This window comes from Equus quagga, chromosome 12 (assembly GCF_021613505.1).
Source record: "Equus quagga isolate Etosha38 chromosome 12, UCLA_HA_Equagga_1.0, whole genome shotgun sequence".
Classification (NCBI taxonomy): domain Eukaryota; kingdom Metazoa; phylum Chordata; class Mammalia; order Perissodactyla; family Equidae; genus Equus; species Equus quagga.
Window position 1 is genome coordinate 51,570,165 of NC_060278.1, and position 24,041 is coordinate 51,594,205.

A 24,041-nucleotide genomic window follows, 5' to 3' on the forward strand; every position below is an offset into this window, starting at 1 on the left:
AAAAATAAAGTTATAGAATCTCCTGTCATCCTCATTTGCTAAATGAAGGCTCAGAGGCACAGAAGTGTGATATAATTGCATACGTTTACACAAAAAAGTACATAGCAGCTACAGGCCTGGAACTTTCCATACTTCCACATGCCAGTTCATCTTCTCTCTATCCTACTATGAGCTGCTCTTACCTCTCCCTTCTCCATGAGTGGGATTAAATTTATATAATGCCTAAAATAAGTACTGTAACTCTTTAAGGTCAACTGAAAATAAAAGATTGACGAACTTTCCAATAGAGCAAAAGGATTACCAGGTCACAACCTAAAAGGAAGAATTTACAAATATAATTTCAATGTTTAAAATGAGAAAAGGTTTGTCCTAGATTGTATTTTTTCATGTTTAGAAAGTTAGAAAAGAAAGCTAAGAATGGGAAAATTCATTTAATTGCCTCCTTCCCTGGGATTGCTAACCTAACAGATCAACGACTCAGCTGGTATTCTGTAAAATATCTGAATGTTCTCAGGGGAAGTGTGGAGGAGGATTGACGTTTCCTTGATAAGTGGTGTGAGCCTTTATGCATGGGTCCGGGACCAGGGACCTCTGGCTCCTGGAGCACCCAAGTGTTTCTCATCCCAGGACTCCTCTGCCCCACCAATCCAACACCCAACATCCCGTGAGATCCAGCTCCCTCTGGGAAGCGTGGGTTTTGGTAACAGTGCTGGGGCCCAGCATCCCTACCCATCCTCTCCCTGCCCTTCCATCTGGCTCTGCACTTACTCGCCCCCACACACATGAAGTCACGGAAGCATATCCTGGGGCCTCCAACTGTGTACTGTTTGTACTCAACGCCATGAAAAATAATATCCTAATGGGAAAGCTAGAGAAAAGCCTGGAAGTTAATACAGATCTTTAGTGCTTTATCTGAAGCTCTTGAGGTCAAATGCATCTGAGTTCAGAGTTTTTCAGATTTTAGAGGGAAAATAAGATGTATGTAGTGTGTGTTATGTAATATCTTCAGAGGAGTCTAAGGCATCAACCCATAATCAAAGACATCAGTGTCTCTGCAATGAAACGTATGAATATTTGCATTGAGTACAAAAATAAAAACAGTGAATAGTCTCACTTCTGTCCAGGGCAAGGCAGGTTCTGAAGCAAAACGTGCTAGGAGAAAATGATTTATTTTCAGAGCTTTGAGATTTTAAAATTGTTGATAAAGGGCTTTGAACATGTAGAAAAATTATAAAGGTTTCTAGTTGTTGGAGGGTTTCTCATGGTGTGAGAGAGCGATTTTTACCCTTATTGGACTACAATTTTTATCAGCAATGCAAATTAAAATATAGGAGACATTCTTTCCAGATATGGAGATTTGAAATAAAACAGTGTGTCAGATTACAACATTCGAGAACAGAAAATTCTTGATGGATTTGTCAAATGGGCCAAGTATGTTTTTATGTTACAGTAAATGAGGTAGGGACACACGCAGTGCTCTCAGATGTAGGAGAATCAAACCATGCCATACCAAGAACATGCAACAGAACCAAAATATTATTTCCAGAAAATAGAGTGCTATCACGTAAATAAGCCATGAAGAGGCAGAACTGGTACAGTGGTCAAAAGATACAAGTTCACAGATTCTGGCTCTGCACAAGAAAGGCATCCCTAACAGTAATACTGTTCAAATGTGGATCCGCCCAGTAGCATAGTAGTTAAGTTCATGCACTCCACTTCAGCAGCCTGGAGTTCTCCAGTTCACATCCTGGATGTGGACCTACACACTACTCATCAAGCCATGCTGTGGTGGCACCCCACATACAAAATAAAGGAAGATAAGTACACATGTCAGCTCAGTGACAATCTTCCTCAAACAAAAAGGGAAAGATTGGTAATAGGTGTTAGCTCAGGGCCAATCTTCCTCACCAAAAATCCCCCAAAAGACAAAAAACATTTAAACAAAGGGTTGATGGTCAGTTGACAGTCGTATTATAGATGAGAATTAGATAGCCTAAGTTAAATATCATTAATTTGAGTAGGTGAATTTTAAAAGGTCATTTTCAATCCTTAGAATCTTTGGTAAAAAACTTTTCACTCCTGAGAGGATAATTGCAAAGAAAATTATTGTCTCTGTTTTTTATAATAAACACAGGAAAATATTCTTATATATGATGAATATAGTGATGAACATTAAAAAACTCACTTTTCATATTATGGTTAATCTTTGAAAGATTGTATTTTGCAAAGAAATCCTTTATAAATTTTAATTGGGTGTATTTGTTTAAATCTAATTTTCTGTTATGTTTTGGAATAATGGTTGTGTGTGACTTTAAGATAAGACAGCACGCAAGGCCACTGCAAAACAGAGGCTTTGCTAATTTCAGGCTGACAGGAGAAGTAGTTTAATTAGTTAGCTGCTAATATCTATTAAGTGAGCAGCCAGGGAAGTGTCTGCTAGAAAAAGGACATGCAAATGCATGGCAAGGCCATTTTCTTTGCTTCTTTGTAACTATCAAAAAGGAAGAGAACAAGTAGCCTGCATATATGAGGAAAAGAAATGGAGATTACTGAAAAAGCGGAGACACACAAAAAAGAATCATAAGTCAGCAGAGGAGACACACACCCCCACACACACACCCCCACACACATATAATTTGAGGTTTTGGGGTATTGGTCCCTTAACTTGTACATAAGTGAACTACTTTCAAATATTGTGGAAACTTCTATTTCTTGACTATCAATAAAACATTCAGAGAACCTTTAATAATTGTTTAATAGTAACCTGAAGAGCATTAAATTTTTCCTTTGCCTCTATTCAGGATTATTAGCCTTTATAGTTAAACTAAAATGGCTTATTAACATTTTCCTAAGTTTGTTGATATAATAAATAGTGTACTTTTTATATTGCCTTTGTTTACTAGAATATTTAGAAAGATGGAAGGGGAATTAAGAATATATGAGTATCCTTTGTGTAACTTTTTTCACCCAATATTTGTTGGACATATATCTATTATCATACATTACCCCAGTCTGAGAGGCAAAATCCATGGATAACTGTTACTAATTAATTGATATAAGACTCTTCTCTGGGCCAAATGAATTTTACTGAATGAGTCTTACATCCTAAGGTAGATTAAGGAATTGTGATTCCAATGGAAAGTAATTGGAAAATAAGCAATTTATAGCGAAAGTAATCTCAAAAAAATGTAAAACTTGTTACTCCTATAAAAGAATGGGCAGTTATAGATATTAGAGAAAATCTATTACAAACCATAAATACTCAGCATAAATTTCAGCATTAACTTTGGAAAGTAAAATTTGAAGATGAGGGTGTGGTCTTTTATTATTATTTGCATTACATGCTTATTAAAATAAAAAAGATCTTCATCTTAATCTTATGGGTAATATTTTAAAAGTTGGAATTTTAAAAAAATTGTTGCAATTAAATAGCACTGTTATTTTAACTATTTTTATATAAAGGCAGAAAAGACATAATGAATGTCCTTTTAAGATCTTTTTTAAATTACAATGAGAAATATACTGCAACGACATTTTTTTCATAATAGTGCTTTTATTTTTATTTATTTATTTACTTACTTATTTGGGAGAGGATTAGCCCTGAGCTAAAATCTGCCACCAATCCTCCTCTTTTTGGCTGAGGAAGACTGGCCCTGAGCCAACATCCCTGCCCATCTTCCTCTACTTTATATGAGGGACACCTGCCACAGCATGGCTTCATGAGTGGTGGAAAGGTCTGCACCTGGGATCCGAACCAACAAACTCTGGGCCACCTAAGCAGAACACGGGAACTTAACCACTATGTCACCAGGCTGGCTGCTCATAACAGTCCTTTTAAATATACACACATACATACACACCAAGAAAAACCCTGAAGAAGTATTATTACTCAGGGCTTTTGTTCCTCTAGTTTTAAATTTTGCATTTTTGGAATAGTGCCCTAAAAAAATATGTATTAGCAATTCAAAAGCCCTGGAACAACGATAACAGAAGAAAATGCCGCTAATTTTGGCAATTTTATTTGGAAGGAGACCGCAGAGATAATGACAGTGAAGATTTAGAATGTTTGGTAAAATAGAATCAGAGAGAGAAAAATAATCAAATAAATTATTAGTTTGAATACTAAAAAGTCATAATTGTTATTTCCTCCTCTGTAAATAATTGTGTGAACTAGCAGGACTGTTCTTTTCTCACTTTAATAGCAAGAAACATAAATGCACTATTAGACTAAAAATTATTACTTATAAATTCTATTAATTGTTACAAAACGTGTCTTTTATTTATAACCATGAAATTATATACAATCCCCATTAAGAACAGCATTTTCTGAAAGTGGATTATAATTCCTGAACCGTTGAATTAATATTTCTATTTTATTACTGACTGAAATTTTCCAATGTCAACTAAAGGACATTTAAACTATGAATCCTTATGTATATTTGATGGTGAATTAGAATTAAATAACTAAATTTATATGATTTATACTCAAAATTAGAGATGTAACTAAATAGAGTTATGGAAGAAATGCATTCAATTAATTTAAGCTATTTATGTGTAAAATCACTACCTAGAATTCTCTCCCTAATTTATCAGTGCACTGTAAAATGAGCTAACAGACTAATGGAATGATTTGTAGAAAATCAACCTACTAGGAAAAATAGCTTCTTTCCCACTATAGCCTCTTTAATATGACGTATAAGAAACAGAAAACAATTGGACCTGTGGGGAGAAGAGTTTATTACAAAATTTATGTTCAGATATGCATGAACACAGAGTAATATGAGAGTTTTAGATATTATTTTAAAAGACGTATTTAGAAGTGGCTTTTGCAAAAGACAGAAGAATGCAGGTAGAAGAAATAACCACATTTGATTTTCGTTTTAATCTTATCTATCTGTTCTGATATTTTCTCATTTGGCTTTTGAAATTACAGGCATTGGACTTGATAACTCAAAGGATCTTTAGAGATCTAGTGCATCCCTAATTTTACAAGTGAGGCTACTGAGAGCTGAGAAATTCAGTTATAAATCGGAGGTAACAGAGTCGCTTAGCGACAATGACAGAAAACTATTCGTGGCTCCTTGCTTACAGTCAAGAGCGGAGATTTCGGTGCCATGAGTGTTGGCTTTTTCACCAAGCAACCCCAGTTGTAAAGCCAATGCCTGCGATGAATGAACATTTGGCTTGCTCTAGGAATATAACGACGGATAGGAAGATGGAAATAAAATTTACCAAGGTGTGTAAAATTTAGAAAAATAAAATAGGAAGATGGAAATGTCCTACTTTCAAGGCATTCATAATTAGGAGGAATCAACAGGTGATTTTACTGCAATATCATCGTGCCATGAAGAGATATTTAGGGACAGTAGGAGTAAGGAGAAGGGCAGCAGGTTTCCGTTTTTATTTGTTAATCTGTAAAATGGGAATTACGATATTGGGGTTGTTTGGAGGATGACATGACATAACACATGTAAGTACAGTCACATAATGATAACACAGTATTTAGTTCCATATCCTTCCCTTTCCAATTCTACACTATATATATGTATCATAAAACACTTCTGACATTTTATAGTTCTTCTTTATGGTATAAAGTTGTTTTATTATAATTTTTTTAAAAATAGGTGCTAAGGCTCAAGGAGAGAATATACTTCATTTCTCTAACTTTATTTTTAAATTTAAATAATCCTGGTAAGTCCTCATAATTTCACTGTTACTTATTTGGAAGTGGTTTTTCAAGTAACATGTCTTATCTGAATATTTTTGATGGCATTTAATATTTTGCTTGATCATCAGAATTATATGTACTCATTTTATAAAATATGCTGAAAAATCGATAAAACTCCAACTAGAGATAAAGCAAATATTTAGATGCATTTTCTTGTAGTCTTTTTACTGTGCATATTTATACTTTAAAACAGGAAGATCAAAGAAAAATCATTTGAGCCCTATTTTCTGTTTTTAAGTTTTGGGGTATTGTGTTTGTTTTATCTAACTTTGCATTTGAAAGAGTAGGAAAGAATTTCTCATAGTATTAAATATCCTTGAAAATAAAATCATATTTAATGTCAAGAAATCTTTTTGAATTTTCAATTCTATGAGCAAATAACTGAATCAATTTGTTTAAATTGATATTCCCAATAGCTAGTTTCAAGGCTATGTGGTAAGATTTCAAGAACTCTAAAATGTAGGGTAGGGGCTAGCCTGGTGGCGTAATGGTTAAGTTCGAACACTCTGCTCCAGCAGCCTGGAGTTTGCAGGTTTGGATCCTAGGCGCAGACCTCGCACGACTCATCAAGCCATGCTGTGGCAGCATCCCACATACAAAATAGAGAAAGATTGGCACAGATGTTAGATCAGGGCCAATCTTCCTCACACACACAAAATAATAAAATGTAGGGATATATTGTGTTGAAATTTTTTATTGTGTGGGTTAGAATAAAATCAAATTTTGTATATATCCCATGTTTATTTTTAAGAAGACATATATTACATCTTTGCTGCAAAATTCTGTATATTGGTACTATTGTACTGAATTTAATACTCAAATTATCTGCATTTTCCTACTCCTATATTGCTTTTTCTGTGGTCTGTTTCATCCATGAAGAATAAGAAAGGCAGATTAAAATTTCATGTCACAGCTATGTGTTTGTCAATTTCTCTAAGAAGATTTCGTATAATATTCTATTCAGTAGATAGTATTATATGGATTTTAAGAGAATTGATCATCTCTATACGTTTTACGTCAGGTGTAATTTTGCTGTAGGTAACTTTGTGGCAAGTAGCATATTCAAATGAATCCATTCGAGTAATTATTTTTAGAGCTTGAAATATTTACATTTATTACATTATTTTTGGTTTTTCTATAGTCACCTTATTTGAAGTTATTTTTATCCTTTTCATTTAACTTTTGACTTTTATATGTTTATTTTTAGGGATAGCAGGGAATGTAAAGAGATATATGATGCTTTCTGCATCTACCAGTTGTTACCCTTAAGGTTTGCAATAACATTGAAACTTATTTTTCCAGTTCCTACTTTCAGCATTTAAATAAATGTAAATTTCAACTCTCCACTTAATTTTTTTAAAGGTTTTACTCAAGCTTTAACCTGGCCCTTCTTCTAGGTATTTATGTATATCATCTGAGCTTATAAACCCAGATGATTTAAACTTAATCTCTATCTTTCACATTAAATATTGTCTCCTCCAAGAGTTATATTTTAACAGTTCCATGCAATTTCATAACCCTATTTGCAATTTTTACACTTAACTCTCTATGTGATGGTTTTTAATGTGGATTTTATTCCTGTTGCTGTATTTTATTTACATTATTACCTTATCTTACCCAATTCCTTTTTCTTTTCAAAGAATTCTTTCCTTAGCATCTCTTCTGTTTCACAGATGTCACAGTTTCTTACAACATATTGAGAACACCAGGTGTGTATGTGTGTATCTGCTTGTGTACATGTATGTTGGGGACAAGGGATCATAAAGAGGTGATCTCTTTCACTGAATCTTTATGATAATTCTTTATTCCTTTTCTCCTGCCATTTTTTTATTTGTTCCTTTCGTCCTTCAATATGCATGGTGTCCCTACAGTGTGACAGACACACTGTCATACACTACAAGCCCCAAGATGCTATTACGGTTTTATTTTATTTATGTCATGTGGAATAAAGAGAGCTCTATCAATACCTAGATTTTGCTAAGAAACACAGTGTGTGACTCACTTTTGCCCATTCACTGTTTGGTTTGCTGGAGAATGCACTGATTTGTAGAGTTTGGGCTTAGTTCTCAGGGTGCTAAGCCAAGATTTACCTGGGCATTAATTTCTCTGATAGTCTGTACAAGAAAGTCCATGAGAAACTCAACTGACTGCGTTCAGGGCTCCCTTTCTTCCTGTTCCTAGTTACTTCTGAGAGTCCTTGTCATTGATACATTATCATCAACGTCAGCAATTACTTATTTCTTCTTGGATTTGCCAGATTTAGCAAATAAAATGCATGATAACCAGTTAAATTAGAATTTAAATAAACAATGAATGAGTCTTTAGTATAAGTAGGTCTCAAATATTGAATGGGATGTAATGATCTGGCCACTGTCTACCTGCCATGTTATTCTTGGGAACTACCATCTCCAAAAGTGGTAGGAAAGAGAGAAATTGAATTTATACTCTGGGTTACAGCACAAAGTAGGGTCCTACAGGAGAGAGAGGGCTGCTTTATTAGGCATCAACTCTGGGTTTCAGAATAGGTAGCTGATAGTAGCGATGTAGTTCCCAACTATGTTTAAGAGAAGTGTCACCTTTGACACGACTATTAGGTTTGCTTTATCTTAAGCATTAAAATGTTTGCTAATCACTGATTCTTACAACTATGAAATGGCTCTCACATTCTGACAGAAAGTTGTGTATTAAAAATAGTTAATGTTTGGCCTGGCCTCATGGCCGAGTGGTTAAGGTTCCGTGTACTCTGCTTTGGTGGGTTGGGTTCACTGGTTTGGATCCCAGGCACAGACCTACTCCACTCACCAGCCACGCTGTGGAGGTGTCCCACATACAAAAAAATAGAGGAAGGTGGGCACAGATGTTAGCTCAAGGCTAATTTTCCTCAAGCAAAAAAGGAGGGGGGACTGGCAATGGATGCTAGCTCAGGGTGAATCTTTCTCAGCCAAAAATAAACAAATAAAATAAAAATAAAAATCGTTATTACGTTGTTATGAGTTTCCATCTCCCTCCTCCCAATGGATTAATGGTATTTTAGTAGGAAATTTGAAGTGACTGTGTCAGGAATTGCTATCTAGATGACATTTTAAACCAGAATCCCATCAGTTTCTCTTTTAAAAATGTATACATTCTTTAATAAAGAAGCTCTTTATAAATGTTACCATCTTTAGCATTTCATATTATTTAAGATATCATTAATAAATGCCTATCCAATTTATAATTCCTGATGAAGAATGCTAGTGTCAATTATATGTGGCACACAGAAAACCTTCCCAAAACTTAGAGGCTTAAAAAAGATTTTTGTTGTTGTTGTTAATGGTTGTGGGAGAGAATGAGCAATATTGGCTGTGCTCAGCTGATTGGTTCTTCTGGTGTGTCTGGGATGACTTGCATAGTTTCAGTTTTCCACCAGTTCAGCAGGGGCTGAATATTTTAAGATGACCTCACTCACTTCTCTGGTGATTGTTATTGTCTGGTGGTTATCATGTCCAGAGAACCTCAACTGGCCTGGTTCTTCTCTGCTCCATTTGGCCTCTCCTCCTCCAGTAGGCTAGTCTGAACTTCTTCACAGAGTGGTTTCAGATCAGATTCAGGGCAAACCCAGTGCACAAGTACTTCATAAGCTTGAACTTGCATCATATTTGTTGATGCCACATTGACTGAGGCGAAGTCCATGACCAAGCCCAATGTCAATGAGGGAGGGAATACATGAGGTCATTGAGATGGGGAAGCCTGATTCATTGGGAACCTTGACTGTAACAGTCTAACACAATTTTATTAGGTCTCCAGCAACACAAAATGTATATTAGGTAGGATATATTTAGTAAGCAAAACTGAATAATACAGGAAAACATAGAAAGAAGAAAGAGTGGTGCAACGGATTTAGTTTTTAAAGATCCGAATATTTAATCCCAAAGGTGTAGTCAATTATCTATGGGGTCTGTTGTTTTTGTTTTTTTTTAATTATGGTAAAATGGTCATTGACTTTAAATTCAGAAACATAAGGTTTAATTATTTTTTACTATTTGTCTGTTATTTGTAGACATACTATTTAAAATCGCTGAATGTTAGTTTTTTGAAATTGATATAATAACACTATCAATAGAAAGCTGTAGTAAAAATCATATATAAAAAATATGGAAGGCTTTGTAAACAAAAATTTTATTTTTGTACATGAATGCATGCATGGATATTAAAATATAATGGGGTATATATTGCTTATGTAATTGAACATTTCTATGGAATTTAATTGGAATTGAATTCTATGGAATTGAATAAACTTTAATAGTAAATATTAAATTCGAGAATATTTAAAAAGAAAGAATTAATCTGCTTCATTTAAGGACTCCAGCCTTTCAATTCAAAGCTGACACAATATTTACTTACTTTTTAAATTTTTTATGCTGTGAGACGTAAAATCCATATGAATAATTGTCTAAAATATAGACTTAAAGTCTAAAGAAAACCAGTGTAACAACTACCCAGTGTAAGAAATTGAGTGTTGTCATTATCTTCGAAATCCTCATGTTCTCCCCTAAAAATGCCATCCTTCCCCTGTCCTCATAGAGATAACCAGTATCTTGACATTTGGTATAGCAATTTCCTTGCTTTCTTTAGGTTTTACCAACCATCTTTATGTATGCATCCCTAAACAGCAAGGATTTAATTTTGGCTGTTTTGTGAATTTCATATAATAGAATCACATTGTGTACAAATTTTTCCTGTGTTGTGTTTCTTTCACTTAACATTCTGTTTAGGGGGTTCATCCACCACTGCTGCTGGTGGCTATAGTCCTGTTAATGTTAATATATCTTAATTGATCAGTACTTTTTTTGATGTTTAATACCTGTGTTTTAAGAAATCCTTACATATCTCAGTATCGTGAAAGTATTTTCCTCTGTTTTCTTCTAAAAACTTAATATTTTCCCTTTTCTATTTAAATATTGATTCTATATAAAGTAGATTTGTGTATACGGTGTGAGGAAGAGATCCCATTTCTGCTTTTCTCATATAGATGCACAAATTGCAGAACCATTTATTCAAAAGTTCACCCTTTCTCATGTACTATTTCATTATACCCCAGCCATGTAGGAAGTGTCCATATATTTGTTTATCTTTTTCTAGGTTATTTTGTCCTTTACAAGTCATTTATTAATATAATTTTTTCAGGGAAGTTAGCTACAAAAACAGTGTTTATCTCAATTGTCTCCTATTCTCATTCAAAGTTTGCTTTGGAAAATTCTCTGGGGAAGCAAGCTAAGTTATAGTAATATGACTATATTATTTTGAAAAATTATAAGAAAAGCATCATCATTTTCTCCATGATTCACTTGCATATTGGTTAAGCAAAAAATGGTAGAAATTGGGGGGGAAATGATCTTAATTTTGTTTTACCACATCTGAAGATTTATGCTTGTGAAATATCTCTTTTATGGGAATAAAAATCACCACTCTATGACCTTAGAATTCATATTCATGGCTCAAGACAACTATGTCTAAGTTCGAGTTTCTAAAAGTGAGTCCGCTGTCCAGAGCTCTTGTAATTTATTAAAAGGATGAGGATTTCCATGGCCTGGAAGAATTACGCATTTGCTGGTGTGCATACTGCCTGAGGGTGTTTCTAGAACATCATGACTGCAATCACTTATTAAGGGGCTAAGTAGGCCCCTATTCTAGACTTCAGTGGACAAAATTCCTCCAGGCATAGCCCATTTTCTAGAAGTAGGAACACTTACTTAAAATGCCTATCCTTAGGTTCTATTACTAACCTTTAGCTAAGAGGGGAAGTTGGCTGAAAATCCAGTTTTTAATATTTAACTAAATGAGAAGTTAAGTATTAGAAAGCTTATTCTAGATCCTCCAATTCACTGATCTACTCAGAACATAACCACCTCTTAAGTTATAGTGTAGTTTCAGAACAAAACCTAAAAATACTTATAATACACTTTAATTTGAAGATACTCTGTAAGCCTGATGAGTTGACAAAAATGCACCTTGTCAAATGTAATGGCACTTATTTTTTCTTTAGGCCCTGACAGTGATCCTAGTTATGCTCAATTGTTATGATCTGGCTGTTCTATATTTAAGGTGAAAAAGAAAATATGTTGCTGGAAAGGAGATAAAATGAAGAAAGACAACTGAAGGAGATTTGACCTAATTATTTTAACAGGCTTAATATGTTTTACATTCATAACTAATGCCTTTCAGAAAGTACATCAATGCTGTATTCTGCATGAAGGAGCTTATGGCAATAATAAAAAGCACTGGTAGAATCAGCTGATTACTTTTCAAAATTTTGTGGTCTTTTAAAATGATAAATTTAGTGATTAATAGGGAAAAATACTGGTTTTCCATCTGTGTGTCTTAAATATTCACAAAATCTGTATTTTAGGGCAAACATTTGTGAAAGATAAAGTCTCTAGTAATCATTTTTCGAAAACAAATATTAGAAACAAAAATATAGAAAGCTATTCTAATCCTTGGATTTCAGTCTTCTCTAATATCTCAAAAATAAGGTTAACTTCACCAGGAAAAACTCAGATTCATTATATCAGATGGATAGGTGGATAGCAGTCTCTGGAATTTAAGGAAACACTAGTTGGACAAATAAAATATCTCACTGTGTCAAGACCAAAGGAATCCTCATGAATATATTATATCGTTCATTTTGTAGCAACCATCAATGATCATAGCATTGTTAGGCAAGGTTTCAAGGGTGAGCCAAATAATGCCTCTTTCATTGAGCCTAGAACCTCTGAAAACATGTCAAGCCGTGTTTGCAACTCACAACCGATCCACCGATAAGCCAAACCACAACAATCACATACAAGCCAACATCTCAAACCTCCCAATAGAGACGCCATAATCATGGAGACATACTCTGGCATCAGTTTGTTTGACAGACTGTTAGAAATCCTCTTGCAGAATGCTGAAACATAAGACATTCTTACAATCTTAAATTCAAGGGGCTCCACACAATTTGTGATGGAAAGCTGGCTAAACCAATGAACACATGGAAAAATGAATACAGCTGGAATCATTATAGATTGACTGTTTCCCCTCTGCATTTCAGAAAGAAAATCTTTAATATTTGTCACTGCATTTTTAAAAAAATTAGAATAAGTCTTTTAGCAGCTCTGGCTGCCTGGACTATGGAATTGCTTATTAAAAATAAAACAACAACAACACAGCAATAATTGCGTGATGCTTCATGGAGCTTGCTCAGTACCCTCAATCTCTTCTTTAAACATGCATTGCTGATGGGATTTATAAATTTCTCACAATGCTGAGAAAAGACTGCATACAGATCAGAAGCGGAGTGCCCTCTTGTGCACATACAACATAAAATAAAATATTTATAGCCCAGGATCTACATAGATACAGACGCAAAAATACAAAACTATGTTTTGCTTCCACATAAATGCTACACCAATCATTAGGAATTGTAGACGTGGATCATGAAGAAGCAAACCAAACTGATAACTTTACATGAAAGATTCTTTATGGCATAGATCAATGCAAGCTAATCCATTCAGGCAACCACTTGTACATTCCCCTATTTAATAGATTCTCTGGGCTTGGGGGGAGCAAGGAGTCCCTTGGGCTTAATATATGACTCCTTTTGTGTGACTTATTTAATTTCAAATATAGAAAAGCAGTCAAAGTTAAAGGCCACAAATCTCAATCTCCTCCTTTTTCTTGGCCTTCGCTATTATCTCCTATTTATCTGCTATTTCTTTTTATCCCACTGCCATTTCCTCCAGCTTCTGAATGTACAATTACCTTTTAGGCCAAAAAGGATAAGGGGATTCAATTTCTCAGTGACTAGTAGAAGATATAGTTTCCACTTAAGCTAAAAAAGGTAACATAGCTGGTATAAGGAAGAAAGGAAATGCCATTCAAGAAAATTCATTTAAAAATGTGGGTTATTTAAAATGACAAGCTCAGCCTCAAAGTTGATTGGAATTTACTTTAAAGCAATGTAGCATTCTTAAATTCGGGGGTGATGCACAAGTGGTCACCATTATCTAGTTTTTCTGTGATAGGTTACATCTACAAGAAATGCTTTTAAGTAACAAGAAAACACTACTATGGTGAATAGCAATAATAACCCTTCTGATGATAACCCTTTCCCATCTGAAACTTTCCCTTAGAGAAACTCATTTATACACAGCCTTCAAGGAAGATATCTCTGTAATTGCTTTCCCTTTGCTTCATACCTGTATATCTTGTATCTTGTGCTAAATCCCTGCCGGCTTCTGTCCACAAAATCTGTGTATTCCTGTGAGCGATGGAAGGGTCCCTTATCAGAGAGGAGCCAGTCGAAGGGGCTTGTGGCATGCTGATCCGAAACAGCAGCAACCGCTAAAACCCAGCAATGAAGACTCAGGGCTATCCACTCCCATAGAGCCATCAGAGAGAACAATTCAGCACCAGCTCTGCTCCGCCATATCATGCTTCCACTGGGGATTTAGAGCCTTCATTCTCTTAGCTTTCCCTCAACACCTAGACAAAATACACAGGCAATTAGTTAACCCCTAGAAGATTCTTTGCTGGCAAGTAAGGTGCTGAGGTGGCTAGTGCCTTCTTTTAAAAATCTAATATCATTGTTTTAAATTAGACGATAGCCAAAGTGAATAATAAGTAAACCAAAACGATTTCTTTTTTTCAAAGTTCTATATATTTCATATTTTGTGTCTTTTTGTACTTATTGGAAAATAAGTCACTGAGTCATAAGAGGCCTTGTTATGACAGTGTGACACAGTGCATCATGAAAGCCTACGGAAGAACTATCAGAATCTTCAACTAATAATTCTTTTTTTTTGCTTAAATGTTTTATAACATTGGACACTTTCAAAACAAATGCTAAATATGTTTAATTATTTCATAAATTGTGCTATAAATTTTAATACTAGATGTATTTTATTATGCACTTTCGTTATTTTGAAAAATGCTTTAAAAATGAGTTAAAGATATACAGGTAGCATTTCCATAATATAGATAAACTTGCATGGACTAAAACTGTGGCTCTAAGAATGCATAAATAAATAAAAAATTGTGTTGATGTGCACGTGCATGTGTGTCCATCTAGCTAGCTCTCTCTGTGTAAATGGATGGATGGATGTGTGTTGGGGGTATGGGAGTGGAGGTGTGTATTTGCTCAGAAGTTTTTTTCCCATTATTCTACTAGGGACAAACTTCCCTGATTATTTAATCAGAGTCATAATTAAATTATTTCTAGGAGCTTTAAAAGATTTAAATGTGCATATCTGTCTTATTCATGAGATAAATAGGCATACCTACAAAATTCATATACACACACAAACTAGACAATGCAGATTATACATAAACTATGAAACCACATACATTAATTTATTCAAAAAAGCATTCAAAATAAAGTAACAAGAGGTGTAATCCCAGTGTGGTATAGTATAAATGACATTACACAAAGCAACTGATGCAATGTCTATATGCTACACAAAATATTCCACAGACATTTTAACTCAGTTTTATTTTCCACCCTCACCAATCTTTTCCAATATTATTATTTATAGCACAGAGAACTATGCAAAATATAATTCTAACAAAAAAGTTTTAGTTGTGAGAGTTTTTAGTCAGCAAAATTTCTTTAGAAAGCAATAAAAATGCACAGTATTAAGTAAAATATTTTAATTATAGTAGTTGCAATATTTCTCTAGTGTTTGGATAAGGCAAATAGTTTTAATTTGCTTTCTAGTTATAACTCTATAATTCATAATTTAATCGTGAACTATTTATATAATGAGAAATGTACAGCAATAATTTCACAAATATGAAGTAACTCAAAACAGTGATACAATATGGCTGACGTAGGTCATCAGATTCACACAATTAAAAAGATCAATACCCTCATAATACTATTAGTTGCCCCAATCATATCAGTTGTCTCAATCATATGAGCTGTCCCAATCATGTGAGTGTCCCCAATCATATGAGTTGCTGCACTGTAGTGATTAAGAAATGTCCTGTTTTGTAAACTACATAGGAAGTCTTATAAGTGAAGACAGTTTAAAAATAATTTATCATAACAAAGGATCATATCATATAACACAAATTCTGGATCTCCATCAATTATTTGTGTAAATGTAGTGTTGTCAAATGATTCAACTCATAGCTTCGAATTCAGATGAAGAATATAAATATTTTGTACATATTGTTTTGTTATGTGGGAGCTATACCATTTACTATCATCTCCTGTGACTAATAATTATTTCTAATTTTTCTTAAACACACACTTTTATTCTGCTGATCATATATATTCAAGCTAAGAACATTTAATCAGTGTTACAAAAAAATTAAATTTTCTTTCGTAAAGTACATAGAATAATGCCTAGCATGTGGTAAGGACATTAGGAGTGATTCAAAGTATATTTCATACTGGTATGAAATCATGTAATTATATACCATAAAATTATACCAACGCTTGAGCTTAAGCACATGAGTTTGTAAGACACAAAGTGTTAACAAAGTAGGATATGATTGACCTAGATGGCATTTAAGGTCCTATTCTAAAATTCTATAATTTTTCAAGATATAGTTACCCAGAACTACAGTTTTTATTCTTTTCTGTATCAAGTATGTTGAAGATGTTTCATCGTCCTCATATTCCCTAATCTTAACATAGAGGAAGATGCAAAGATTTTCTTAAATTATATGTAGACGAACTGCCTAAAAATGTTAATATTAGGTTTTAATTATTTCTGTTTCGTCTACTTCTAATTTGGGTACATGTTTCCACTTCTGTTCAAAAATGAGTTTTTCTTAAAGCATAGTTTGTTAGTACATGTGGATATCAATCTTGTCCAAATTTAAGTTAATTTACAGGATTTCTTGAAATCATTATAAGATCTTTTTAAAGAGATGTACAATAGAGAAAGTGTGGTACCCAACAGTTCCACTGAAGCTGTCTTTGAGAAACTGCCTCGCCGAGGTACAAAACAGAGAGAAAAGCACTGTTAGAATACATTAAGACAAGGATGCTGGCTTCCCCAGTTCCTCAGAACAAGTGGCCATTAGACTCAATTTTCACTAACAAAAGGACTTCATTCACCTAGTTTGTCACAAAAGCGGGTAAATGCACATTTGAATCACCCTTGCATGTGAATACTAATTTTTAAATTATTATTGAATGGGCTGAATTGGTTCCTTTATTTGGCTTGAGTTAATAACCATATGTACCCTTGTGTGAGAGCTGACTTTATAGATAGATTGCCAATGACAAAAGTAGTGAATAAAGCCCCTTTGAGGACATTTGGAGGTCACTACTGAAGTAAACAGCTAACCTTACAGGTACTGCTAAGGAAGAGGAATCATGATGAAAGAAAATAAAAATTACTAAACTAATAAGTGAAGTCATCAATTTCACTCCCTGGAATACAGGGAAAGTGAAAAATGACCTTGAATCTACTATTCCTGAATATGTGTCTAAGCGACCAACAGATCAAATGGCAATGGCAATCTACAACATTTTCCAGAACATATAAGGGTGCATTTTATGAAGACTAAAAAGAGATTGAAGAAAGAAAAAAACAATAAAACTTTAGAAACAGAACAAAACGAAAACCATGAGTTCACGTTAAAAAAAGCGGTGTTTAATTAAAAAGTGATATTGATCAAGTTTTTCTTTGCATAAGGTAAAAGGAAGCCGTAAATATTGGAATATCACACTGTTTAAAAAATAGGTATTTAGTACGTGGCCCGCTCTTACAACAAATTGTTACTCACAAAATAAAATTCACTGGAAACGTTAGCATCTTATACTTTATTATTTGCAAATACGCAATGGCCTTGAAAATCTGTGCAGAAGAAAGCATGACAAAAGGACGTTACATATACAGTAATATACACTAATGTATATAATATATAATAAATACATAAGATATTATGTAATATAGGTGTATATATAAATATATATATATACCTATTCACACATATATTCTAGTATATAATTATTCCTCCTCACTAGCTGTCTGTAATCCTATTCCAGGGTGCTGGTGCATTACTTTTATCGCAAATATTGACATATCAAGAATTGGAAATTCATAAATAAAATATTTCCTATAATATTAAAATGAACTCAGTTTATAATATAGATTGCCAATGACAAAAGCAGTGAACAGACTCCCTTTGAGGACATTCAGAGGTCCCTACTGAAGTAAGCAGCTAAACTTAGGGTCATTACTAGTAAAGCTGAAACCACAAAGATAGAAAGACGATTATGTATCACTGACTTAGACATAAGGTCCTTTAAAGCAGTGGGTCATACAGAGGCTCATCTTTTAGACCACATTATCTCATTATCCAATATCTCGTTGGTTGTTCAATACTAATGATTACTATTTGTTAAACAATTGACATTGCATGCTATATAATTTCTTCTGCATGTGCATTTCGACTGCTTTTTGCTGCTAGCACATCCAAAATATTTTCTCAGGGAATAAAACACACTTGTGATTTTGCATATGCAAAGAAGTTTCATAAATAATTGTTTTAAAGATATGTTGTTATTTTGAAATATGTAAAGCCCACAGAAAAGTTGAGAGACTAGTACAGTAAACATGTATATTCCCCAGCTAGATTCACTGTTTATATTTACCACATATTCTATTCTTTCTCTAAAGAAAACTGACAGATTTGCCAAAGGTCATATAACCATTCTCCAAGTTCCTTATCTTGACCAACTGCTACATTGCTCTATAAAATAGCTCCTTAACATTCATAATCACTAATACTGAAGCTTGTAAGTGTAAAAAGTTGAGTTTTCAAAATGAATGAAATCTCCAATTCCCAAAGCCGTTGTATTTACTTAGAAGCCACATTTTCACAAATAATTTAGTGGAATAGATATTATATAGTATTCTATTAAAGAATAAATATTAGAATCGTTTTATTATAAAATACATATACTTATACATAATAGTCCCAGAATCTATTAAAGCATATAGCATATTATATTGTCATATATTACATAATAATGGTAATTATTTTATTATATGTTGGAATGAATGATAGCCCTGAAGTAACTTCATTAAATATAACATTATATAAGCAAATAAATGATAGAAGAGTTAAATATATTTTTAACTGTATATTTTCAAATGTTTTTCCACTTAGTTACTCATTGTTTATATTCCTATTTGATAGAATTATTATTATAGGAAATCAAAATAATAGAGTAAATCTTATTGATCACCTACAATGTGCAAAATACTCTGATATGTTTTGAGATGGGAGTGGACCATAGCTATCACTAAAAATACCATTTCTGTCCTCAGAAACTTACAATCAAATGAAGAAGGCCATATGGAAGGCAGGAAACACACCCTGTGATACTCTCTGTTAGAAAGCAAGACCTCTGTCAACTAAATTCAACATTTTCCAAATTTTTTCTCTTTCTGGTTTCCTTATCTCATAAAGGATACTTTATTCACTCAAATACTTAAGCCCAAATCCTACTTTCCTCTACTTTTTCACTCATTGCACACATCTAACCAATTCCCAAGTTCTATGTGTTCTTCCTCCTAAGAATCAAATCTATCATATTCTCTCCACGCTCACTTTACTTGACTGGGTCATTCTGTACCCCCAATACTACCGCCATTGCCCCTCTATTGTGAATCACTACAATAACTCCATAATTGTTCTTTTTAACATCCACGTGGCTCTTTCCAGTCTGTTCTTTTTACTACAGAATTATCTTACTAAAAAGTTAAATCTGAACATACGACTCTTCTACTCTCATTTATGTAATTGTGCCTTTTGCCTTCTGGATAACACTCAAACTCTTTAAAATAATTTATAAAATTATCTTCCCTTCCTTAGCTCTTCATCCACATCCTCCCTCTGTGGGTATGACACCACCACTATCAACCAGACAACCACTTTGCTTCAGTCATAATTTTAGTCCTTGAGTTCACCTCACTTTCCCCCCATCCTCAGGATCTTTGCTTATGAAGTGTACTCTGCCTGAACCATTCTTTCTACGTAGATCCCTTCACTGCTCAACCCTGACCTATCCTTGAACTTCAGACTAGATTGTCACTTCCTCCACAAAGCTTTATATGACTTTGCAAGGTTGGTTGGTCATGATTCTATTACATAATCAATTATAGCACATTTATATTGCATATTTATTTATATATTTTGTCTATTTGTCTGCATATCTCCGTTCTTCCCAATTAGACTTAGTTTTAGGAGGACAATGACTGTTCCTGTTTTAATGACAACTGAGTACAGTTAGGGAAGTGACTGAAATAGTTGCTTAATAAGTATTGATTGAGTGAATGAATAAATGATGATTAGCTAAGAACCAAATCCAGGTATAATTAATGTGATATGGACCGCAAGATTAAGGAGACTCCTTCTACATGGAAAGAAAAAAGAAAGACTTACAGAGCGTTTGCATCCAAACTATACTCAGGATGACAATCTCTTTAACAGTTGAGAAAGGAAGAAAATGGTGTTCTAAGGTAACGGTTTGGTGTCCAAACCATAAACATAAATGGTATGTTCAAGTAATATCAAGGTAAAGCATTCTTAATATTCAAAAACTGTTAATAACAAGGATATAAAAGTACCATTATTAATTATTAGCTTTAGGTACAATTATAAGGAATTACCCCGGTCATGTACATAATTGTGGAAAACTCAAAATCTTTGCATTTATGTTGTATAATTCATAGTTTCTAAAATAGACCAAATGAAGCAGAGTTCACATATAAAGACAAACATACATCCTATTCTCACTAAGGAGCATAGCGAATGTTCCATTGTGTTGTCACTCCTGAATTTAAATAATAATAATATAGAAACAGCAGTTGAATAGCTTGCCCCTCTTGGTTTGGAAAGTCATGTTCTACAGATAAGTTTAACTTAAGTCCCTCCAAACCTCATAGGGAAAAAAAAGACATTAATGATGAAAATGATGTGCTATTTTTATTTCCTTCACAACAAAAATAACCTTTATGGAGCTCTTTTGATATGCCAAGCACTTTACAATATTTCCTTCTTTCACCTCCCAGCAACCCAATGTGGTATATATTATTATCATCATTTCCTTGTTTAATGATTGAAGTTCAAGGTGAATAAACATGCAGCCGAACAGGGATTCAATGGCACTGGTCTTCAAGTCAAACGGAAAAGCACGCTATCTCTGTTAACACCACACTACAACCTAATTAGAACTGACTGCGGATTGAAGTTATTTATTTGGGATTTTTGTTGGCACTTAATGAAATCCTTTTGAAGAAAATAAAAATTTTAAATGGAATATATAAATAATAGAAACAGAAAATAAAGTTAAAATTAAAATGAGAAATTTTTATCTCAGGCTATTATAAGTAAGTGATCTGAGTAATGACATATTATGGGTTTTTATAATATAGTTTTTCATGTTACAGGTTTTCAAAGTATATCTGCTTCGTATAATTTAATGTTTTCAGTGAAGATTATAGCTTAATCAACCAAATGCGATTCCATTTAACATCTTTTAAGACATGTACTATAAACTAAAGAATCAGAATTTTTCAGTTTTTTCAGATTACATGTGTTATCAGGTTAAAAAACATCATCATAGTCAAACTGATTTAATTTACTTATCCTCCCATCAGAGAAAATGCAAGATTAATCCAATAGGCTAGATTACTCAGTGTTATTATAAATTGCTTTATAGTATTATTAAAGAAAAAAAAAAACCTACCCAACAAATATAAAACAGAATTGGTATCTCACAATGGGAGACAAAAAATGTATGTGGAATGAGATGACTTTAATATTTTGCTGAAATGCAGTCCTAAATTTTTAATTAAGGTCACTTTTCTTATATTCTCAGACATACCAGATCATATCAAAAATACAAGGATCATTTCTAACAAGTATTATTTTAAGGAACAATACTGTGAAAACTGAGAACTACAGCTAAAATATACATACATGTAAATTTTATAGTACTCTATTTCAGGAAAGATCCCAGGATATTATAAAAACAGTTTTAAAGGCATTGCTTTTCTAGATCAGCAGTGAAAATCAAGTACTACGTTAGATGAACACATTCAAACATATAGGGATAACGTAATGCATCATTTTCCAAATGTGTATATGCATATGCATTTTCATCTTTGAATGTTTATGACCTATATTTAGTATAGTCAAATTAATAAATGAATGAGAGCTCAATTATTGAATAATTTACATCATTACTTTAGTAATGATGTTTTAATTTACAACTTTAGTTAAATACCAGGTATGATCTATACTTTTAGACTTCAAATGTCCTAAAATTGTTCTTACTTAATAGATTAAGTGTCTAGAGACACTGTTTATTTAAAGGTAATGAATTTTTAAATAGAGTAGAATTCCTAATTGACTAGAATTCTGCATTTTATTGCATAAAGATGTCAAATAATTTTTCAAGATATAGTTTTGCATACATTAACAATGTGTGCCATTTTCCATATGAATAGGTAGGATTTTGCCACTCTCTTTTCTGTACTCCACCAAAAGTATAGAGAAAAGATTGCTTTATCTTTGTGCATCTGTTGAAATAAACAGTAATGTGTAGAAATGGTAAGAAAGTCATTCTGACTTTTAGCTATACAATTTATCACTGGGTATACCTAAGAATCACACTAAACATTGTTTTTCTTTTCCTTGTGCATTGATAATTCTTTCAATTTCCCTCCAAAAAGTAAAACAAATTTATATAAAGTTAAAAAATATTGATAATCCCTAAAGCAAAAAAATACCATTCAACTCCAGGCCTCACAGAAACCTGAGGTCATCCAATCAGGGAATACGAAAAAGAATGGAATTTACTCTTATTTGAATTAGCCATTCCTTTTGAATTTTAAAGACAATGAACTTCCTGGTGGGTTAATAACAACCTTAAATCCTTTTGAATATGGTAGTTTGAAAATTATTAAAATAAATGTAGACTGGATGAGTTTCCATTCATGAATCTTCTAAAATTTCACAATATGCTAGTATTATCTTCTTTTAACACCTTTGTTTGTAGGACCAGATTATGAAGGGCTTGCTAGCAGGAATTATGTTCCAGTAATTCCTGTGGCCTGTAATGATTAATGCACTCTAATGCATATAGTAAGTTTCTGGAACGTGCACTGAATTGAATGCACCTTTTTTTTTTTTTTTTAACTTTATGGGCTGTTTGAGCTGTTATGGGCTGTTCACTGTAAAAGAGACTGCGATTATATTGATATGTTAGCAACGCATGACTATTGTATTTTTTCTCTTGTCTTTGAAAAAAAACACAAAAACTGAGCTGCCTTGTTTTAAATCACGTTGTATAGGTTAAGCCTGGCATTAGAAGTGAGTTTTTCTAGTCATTTAACTCTGCTAAGCCTGTATTCCGGAGGGTCCTTCTCGTTATTTATTTTAGCTGATCAAGCAATACAGTGCCTCTGAGTTACAGCTTTAAGTGTTTTCCATCTTAATGAGGGTTAGTATTCCTCTGAGGAGTATATACTGCGGAGAGAACTAATCTCCTGCTTGATCCTGTCAATACAATCTTGTCCTACCAATAAATAGGAAGTTAAATGCTACTACATAATGGAAGAACTGATTAGTAAAAATGAAGAGAAATTGAGCTCCATTCCTTAATTCTATCCAGCACCTAAGGGAAATTATTCTCAAAAGCCCAAAGTTCAAGAGTCACCTGGGTGATCTTTATATTTTAAATATAAAAATCTCAGTACTTCAACATATGTGATTATATAACAAAATACTTCGGTAGGCTTCTGATCCTACTTAATTCATAAAGAAAGTGGTCAAGGACTAAAGAATAAACTTCAGATGCAGGAGGTTTAGAATAGTCTATTTAGATTATAAAATCTAATTTTAAACTAAAATATGAGCAACGCTTCAGAAAATTTATAATAATTAGTATTTTTGACTATCAAAACAGTGAAACAGAAGACATTTTAAAATAAAGATTAAAATAATCTACATATAGAAATGGAGTGAAAATAATAGTTACCCGCATCTGGATCTAAAATGGTTGTTATAACTGGCAATTTGATTCTGCTTTTTCTGGCATAGTCTGATTAAAAAGCACTCTGATTTGTGAGGAGAATAAAACATTTCCTGTCAGTAAAAAAATTTTGTCACATAAATGCAAATTTAAGGGGAATTTAAGGAAGTAGTTCATTAAAAAAAAAAACATACTTTGTGAAAATCTATGCAAGTACAAAGGTAATAAACCTTTTGCCCCTGACTTTATGGACAACGTCCTCAGTTACAGTTTTGCAAAGCTTTAGAAATG

General features: G+C 33.3%; 1 protein-coding gene across 1 annotated transcript in view; it reads right to left on the reverse strand.

Moving 5' to 3' along the window:
* BRINP3 (BMP/retinoic acid inducible neural specific 3) overlaps positions 1 to 24,041 on the reverse strand; it is a 390,477-nt gene that overhangs the window by 357,724 nt on the left and 8,712 nt on the right. Inside the window, exon 2 of the mRNA XM_046679822.1 lies at positions 13,945 to 14,230. Coding sequence (XP_046535778.1) covers positions 13,945 to 14,180 — 236 coding nt within the window. The 5' untranslated portion in view covers positions 14,181 to 14,230. The remainder of the gene's footprint in view (positions 1 to 13,944; positions 14,231 to 24,041) is intronic.